General features: G+C 41.4%; 1 protein-coding gene and 2 long non-coding RNA genes across 4 annotated transcripts; all 3 read right to left on the bottom strand.

Annotated features, from left to right (window-relative positions):
* Window positions 1–1817: 1817 nt before the first annotated feature.
* Window positions 1818–3759, bottom strand: LOC112344731 (serine/threonine-protein kinase H1-like). Its single transcript, XM_024670057.1, has 3 exons — window positions 2383–3759; window positions 2041–2213; window positions 1818–1839 (listed from the first exon to the last, which is right to left on the bottom strand). The coding sequence occupies exons 1-3, from the start codon at window positions 3757–3759 to the stop codon at window positions 1818–1820; spliced, it is 1572 nt and encodes a 523-aa protein (XP_024525825.1).
* A 70-nt stretch (window positions 3760–3829) lies between these two features.
* Window positions 3830–4551, bottom strand: LOC112344625. The gene is made up of 3 exons (XR_002991768.1): window positions 4414–4551; window positions 4263–4356; window positions 3830–4206 (listed from the first exon to the last, which is right to left on the bottom strand). It is a non-coding gene; the product is annotated as an uncharacterized LOC112344625 (long non-coding RNA).
* A 64-nt stretch (window positions 4552–4615) lies between these two features.
* Window positions 4616–6363, bottom strand: LOC112344633. 2 transcript variants are annotated; one of them, XR_002991777.1, is made up of 8 exons: window positions 6341–6363; window positions 6033–6288; window positions 5860–5973; window positions 5665–5813; window positions 5467–5615; window positions 5120–5415; window positions 4747–5067; window positions 4616–4680 (listed from the first exon to the last, which is right to left on the bottom strand). It is a non-coding gene; the product is annotated as an uncharacterized LOC112344633 (long non-coding RNA). The 2 variants fall into 2 exon arrangements; XR_002991776.1 differs by lacking the exons at window positions 6033–6288; window positions 6341–6363 and having other exon boundaries at window positions 5860–5998.
* Between the last annotated feature and the right edge of the window lie 2 nt (window positions 6364–6365).

The following is a 6365-nucleotide window of genomic DNA, read 5'->3' as shown; positions in this document are numbered from 1 at the left end:
GGGGTTTTTTTTCCCAAAAAAGGGGGGTACTTGTTAAAAAAATTTTACCTCCTTTTTTCCATTATTTTTTTTCAAGCCATAAGGGGGGGTTTATGTAAGCCTTTTCTTTATGGAGACCATTTAAAAAATTTTGGGGTTTAAAGCCTTTTCCTTTGGCAAAGGGGTTTGCTTCGCCCCCTTTCCCCCCCCCCCCCCCCCCCACTCTTTTAAGTTGGTGCATTTTTCACAAAGTGTGAACACTATGAACTTTTTCTAAAGTTATTTTCTTAGTAGTGGTTTAAACTATAGTATGCATCGATAAATATATCAATTTCCTTGGGACGGGAGGGGGGAGAGTGTCGCAAATATGATTGTGGGTATTGAAAGTTACTTATTAGTTAATCCTTTCAAATATTCTCTTTTTACTATTATAACAACAAAAGATTAATATTGTTGATTTCCTTTTTAATCCCTTTTATTCAAGTGTTAGTAAACTGGGCTTAACATCTATTTTTAATCAGATAAACATAAGGTAGAAATTCCTATGTGTTTCTTATTGAGCATACTAAGCATGACTCTTAATTATCTTTTGATCTGTCTTGCATTAACTTGATAAAAACCTTCATGTATTAAGATTAATCCCTCAATATCACTACATAATAACTTATTATGTTTGCCAAACACCCTCATTATCATACCGCATATGTTAATTCCATCCAGTCTCATTGATTATTTTTATGGTAAACTACCATAGGGTAAAAGGTGAAAACTATATGTGTTATACTTAGTAAAGATGTAATAAAAGTTAGGTTAGGCCATATTTACCTTCAACATGTTTTGTGGAGGCAACTAGAACTAATTCCCTATGTATATTTCAGTGTGGAGTCACCTATATAATTCTGATGCATTGATAATAAATTTTTACACTACATCAAATTTATAGTTTTGATAGAACTTTATTTTTTTATAACATATTGTAAGCTAGAAATTTGGGGCTTCTATTTAATTATTGATATTGATATCTCACATGGCTTTACTAATATTGCTTGAGTCCCTTTGTCTAACTCCATAGAAATTGGATACAACACTATTGGTAGTGGAGGAGTTGCATTATGAAATCCATGTAATTGTTGACTACTAAGTTACATTTTTTGCAATACCATAAGTTATCATTAAAAAATTCTCTCCAGCTACCTTAACATAGTGGGAATGTTTCTCCTATAACAAAAATGAAAGAAAAATCATAAATTAATTCATTCAAATATAGAATATTTCACTCATATTACCATAAGTGATGTAGATAATGTATTTGTTTGGCCCAAACATTGTGTACCTCTAATGTGTGTTTATGGTTTGCATTCAAAAGTAAATAGTGAAAAACTTATAATTTATATGTACTTAAGGATGTATCAGCAATAGATGTTCACCAAGATGTGTTGGCATAATTTGCATGATTATTATGTACATCTTGAAAAATCTAGCAAATTGCTCAGTTTGTTGCCTTGTATCCATATATTGCTCAAAACACCACAACATAAAGCCATATAAATCTATGTTTCAAAAGAAAAGAAAAACCATAAGCATGTGCTTTTGATATAATCATTCACATACAGTGTTACTCATTGCCATGTGCAAAAGAAAATCACACTTCAATCACAAGAGACAATGCTATGTAAAAAAAATTAAAAAATAGTCACTACAACTCACAACTCTCAAACAAAAAACTATTGTTACTTATATACAATATGTAGTTTGGAGAAATAATTGTGTTTTTGATCTTCACCCTCTTACTCTTTGAAACCTGTACAACATGAGAAATCATGAAAAAATCACATACCTTACTGCAACACCCATAGTGTCCTACATACACAATGATGCATGAGAAAAAACCTCATGCTAGTGCTGCCTGCAAGTAAAAACCTTGGCCACAATCATACGCACTCAAGAGATAAGCCAAGAACTTGCAAGAGAATGTGCCAAGCAAGAAATGGGTAGCAAACAAAAAACAGCAAGTAAGAAATGAGCTAGGCATATGTGCAGTGGCAGAGAGCAAATACAAACCTTATGGCTGCCACCGGTAGAACTGTGAGATACTGCCTGAGCTTAGTTAGCACTGCTGTGCAAGCACCGTGAGCAACGCAAGCAAAACATAAAGCTGTAAACATCCACAACACTATGAGATCCCTGTAAGCGCTGGTGCTGTTTGAGATTAGATGTGATTTGCAAAACACAACCTGAGTTGCATTAGACAAAGCATGAAGATCCCTAGCGACATACAGAAAACAGCATTGTTTTAATGCTTAAGGGTAAAAATAAGTTATTTAATCCTAAGTTTATATAATCTTTTTTCTTGAGGAGCCAAGTTTTTTTTGTTAAAAGTTGCAGATGTCTTTAAACAAGAACTTTTTTTGCCACAGGAATTTCCTCTGCTTCTTCCTGATCACCTCGCCTTCGCTTCAAGCTCCGCTCCAAAAACATCTCCTTCGTCTCCAAGTTGGCCTTGCTACCCAGCACCAAACTGGACAGTTCTGGCTGTAGCGCGGAATGCTTGACGACCCATGGATGCTTCTCAACTTCGTGGACTGACAGCCTCTTTCTTGGGTCTAAGTGGAGCAACTGGAGAATGAGATCTTTGGCTTCGACGCTGATGTTTGTCCAGTCGCCCTGGAATATAAACTCCCCGGACAAGATCTCATACAAGACAATGCCCACACCCCAGGCATCCACCATCTCGTCATACTCCTTGTTAGCCACCATCTCTGGGGCATTGTACACCTCCGTCCCGACCTGGCCTCTCATTTTAAATGATTGTGGCCCCTCGCTCACCCAAGACAGTCCAAAGTCAGTTAACTTTATAGCGTCAAACAACTTCTCCTCAAACCCTAGGAGGATGTTGGCAGTCTTGATGTCCCTGTGAGCTATGCCCATGTCGTGTATCTTGCCCACAGTCCTAGCCACCTTTTTGATCACTATGGCTGCCTCATGCTCACTCAGCCTCTTCTTGTCACTCAACACGTCTTTCAGTGAGCCCCTGCACAACTCCATGACAAAGTGATAATAATCTTTGTCCTTGAAAACGTCCACCAGTTGAACCACACCACTCTTTTCCTTGCTCTTGGACAGCCTTGTGAGTGCTCTGATCTCCAGTTCTGCTTCCTCCGGATCTCCATGTGGGAGATCAATGTCGATGGGCTCCTTCAGATCATAGTCTGTGATTCGAGTCGACTTGCAAGCAAACAAGTGACCATCAATCTTTCTTTTGATTTGGTAGACTACTGCTTGGCCTCCCCTACCCAGCTCCTTTTCCACTGAGAACAAGTCCTTTATGCTTGTCTTGTTAAACTCCATTGCCTCCAAGGACCGCACCAGCGCGCTTTGCTTGTCCATCGATCTCTTTAATGATAACACCGCTGCCAGTTCGCCTACGCGCTTGTGAAGTAGCTTGTGATCCTCTACCGAATACGGATGCTCATCGAATTCTTTGTCCACTTCTGGCAAAGACCATGGCCATCTATCAGCCCCTACCGAATACAGATGCTCATCGGCTCTTACTATTCCTTGTAATTCTTTGTCCACTTCTGGCAAAGAGCATGGCCATCTATCAGCCTCTACCGAATACAGATGCTCATCGGCTCTTAGTATTTCTTGTAATTTTTTGTCCACTTCTGGCAAATACCATAGCCAGCTATCAGCTTTTACCGAATACAGATGCTCATCGGGCCTTACTATTTCTTGTAATGCTTTGTCCACTTCTGGCAAGGACCATAACCCAAGCGCCATACCCTTGATTGTTTCTTTAGCCCTAGTCTTGATGCAGACATGAAAAGGTAATCAAAAAGGAAAGTTCATGTGGGTGGAAAAGGCTCGTTTGGGACGATGAAGAATTCTCGGCCCGAGGCCGGAACAGCAACAGCACAAGAAGAAGTCTGTGCGAGAGAGATTTTGGATATGGAGCTTATCCTGGAGAGGAGATTTATTCGCAGATTTTTTGTTTTCCAGGAACGCCCCAGGCAATCCAGCTTGAGAGGGCCATAAGACCAATCAGGTTCTCATACTCCACGATATTTCTTCAAGCCGTTCCTGTTACGAGATGGTCGCTCAAAATTGCCGAGATTTTTTCCAACGGAGGAGTGGAGTAGACCTGTCAATCCCTCCAGGAGATCGTTGACAATGCTGCTGTCACGAGGTCACTGGTTCTCGCCTTCGTTCATGTAGTCTCACCATTCCCTGTAACAAATGATCGGTAACGTAAGAAACAGTTAAGCAAGGACAAAACCACGAACCCTGCGAGCTGCCTTGCTCATTTGCGTGGCCGCCTTGCTAAATGCAAAAACTAAACAAACTCCTCGTTCCTACTGTAACACCCAAGCCAAGAACCTGGAAGAATGCAACATATGAAACAGAACCTAGCAACAAAGAAAAGAGAACACAAACCTTGTAGAGTTCGTGAAGCAGCTGGCGAGTATAGTGACGCTGTATGATTCCTAGGATTGAGTTCCAATTGGCCATGGGATGTGCCAACGTTAAATGACGAAGACGAATGTGCTCCTTCCACATCGGCCAAAGCTATCAGACGTCTGTGGGATTTTAAGAGTTAAACATGCTTGCTTTACGGCACGAAAACAAAAGAGAATACCTGTACCAACGATCCTGTCACCCAAAGCAGGGACTGTGCAGCTACACCAGGGAATGCTTGAAAAGCTGCACATAAGAAAAGGGAACTTTCAAAAACAATGTTCAACTTGCAAAGAATCTCAGTGTTTTTACCTCACTGTAAGCTCCAGCTGGTCGATATGATAAGCCTCAACACGTAGACCTTCCTCCTCTGCTTGACAGAGATGATGAGCTTCTGTGTCGGACCTTTCGCAGGCTCTACTGCGCAATTATAGGGCCATGTTTGGTTCCATCGTCTCGACGAATCTCAAGCTGCTCAGAACGTTTGAAGAACTACCCCATCCGGAGCGCTGTAACTTGAAAGACACAGATTTCTCGGTTCCCGTAGCAGACCCTCCAACAAAAAGACCTTTGAAAGGTCCCAACAGGTAGGTTAACTTGCGTTCTTCCAACTGTAGACGCAATGGAGCAATGCTGTAAGATAACACATTGTGAGAGATATCACAAGGATCGCACAACTCAATACCTCCAGTAGATGCATTGGTAGCAATGAACCGCGCCGATTGGATGCCTGCATTTTGAGACAATAGCAGAGTGCGGGTTCTCGCTCTTCTCCTGTGTTAACTGTCCAGACGAGTTCCATTCACTGCTTCTTATGCCTCTCATCAAGATGCCCGAAGACTTCGCGGTAGAAAGTAGGACGGGATAAATGGCATGGCGGAGTTCGTTGTCGACTTGGAGCAATCCGATTTACATTTTCATCTTCTGCTGAGTCTGGAAAAACTGCAACTCAAAGCCTCTCGCTGATGCCAACGTAAGTTCCTGCCAATGATTTTCGAGTCATAATCAGCAACGATACACATAGAGCAGTACCTGACAAGCGTGGTTGCACTAGATGCCAGTTTCAAGGAACAATCTTGCGAAGAACCCTTTCTGGAATCTCTGAAAGTCTCTTCTATGCGAGGATTTAGCATTCGTAAGTCCTTTGTGGTATGGAGAAGTAAGTCGACAACGCTAAGGACCTGATAAATGCAAGTCAAGTGAATAGATGGATATTACAAAATTGCTTACTCTTTGCATGCAAAGAAACAACAAAACGGCCCTCTCGTTTTTGTAAAATCCCACACGAACCATTTGATCACAAACAGTGATATTAAATTGTATTACAAACCTGTCCAACTGTATGGACGGAATGTTCCAAGAGTTCCTTCGCCTGGAACCTACAACGGGAATGCTGAGAGAGATACTAAGACTAGAAAGGTTTACCTCGATGACAAGATGTATAGGCAGGCAAGGCTCATCCCAAGTATAGTCACGTGAACTATAAGGCTGCAGCACGTTCTCAGTTTTCTGGCACTTCTTGTGGTAGAATCTCAGCTTCTGATATAAAAACAGAGAACGTAAACACAGCCAAACACGAAAGAAGCCAGCATACAAACCTCCTTCAAAAAGTTGTCGATTCGATAAGGCATGAACCTGTTTCATCATTTGTCACGATGATATAGAACGTCCCGAGCCTGTCATTTCCCGAACCAATGCTGTCACCCGCAGCATTTGCGTCGCTGACCACCACCCGAAGCATCTCTTTCACCAGTCAAATGGTTGTAAACTTTAACTTGGGTATCTCCAAGCCGATCAAGTGAAAATCCGCCAGACCAATCCCAGCCGTGCTCCCGCAAAGGCAACAGGAGAGTTCTGCACAAGAAAAAAATGATAAGTTTCCATCTACACTGCAAAATGTTATGACCTGGTTGTATCACTCCAGTGGACGT

The sequence above is a fragment of the Selaginella moellendorffii genome, unplaced genomic scaffold (genome assembly GCF_000143415.4).
Source record: "Selaginella moellendorffii unplaced genomic scaffold, v1.0 SELMOscaffold_5, whole genome shotgun sequence".
NCBI classification, from domain to species: Eukaryota; Viridiplantae; Streptophyta; class Lycopodiopsida; order Selaginellales; family Selaginellaceae; genus Selaginella; species Selaginella moellendorffii.
This window is presented reverse-complemented; position numbering and strand designations above follow the sequence as displayed.

Excerpts from the sequence above, each read along its gene's own strand:
- LOC112344731 (XM_024670057.1), bottom strand. The coding sequence starts at position 3,759 with ATGGCGCTTGGGTTATGGTCCTTGCCAGAAGTGGACAAAGCATTACAA. Across the intron at positions 2,214-2,382 it reads AAATTCCTGTGGCAAAAAAA|GTTGTGTTTTGCAAATCACA; the intron begins GTTCTTGTTTAA and ends AATGCAACTCAG. Across the intron at positions 1,840-2,040 it reads CTACCGGTGGCAGCCATAAG|GACACTATGGGTGTTGCAGT; the intron begins GTTTGTATTTGC and ends TTGTGTATGTAG.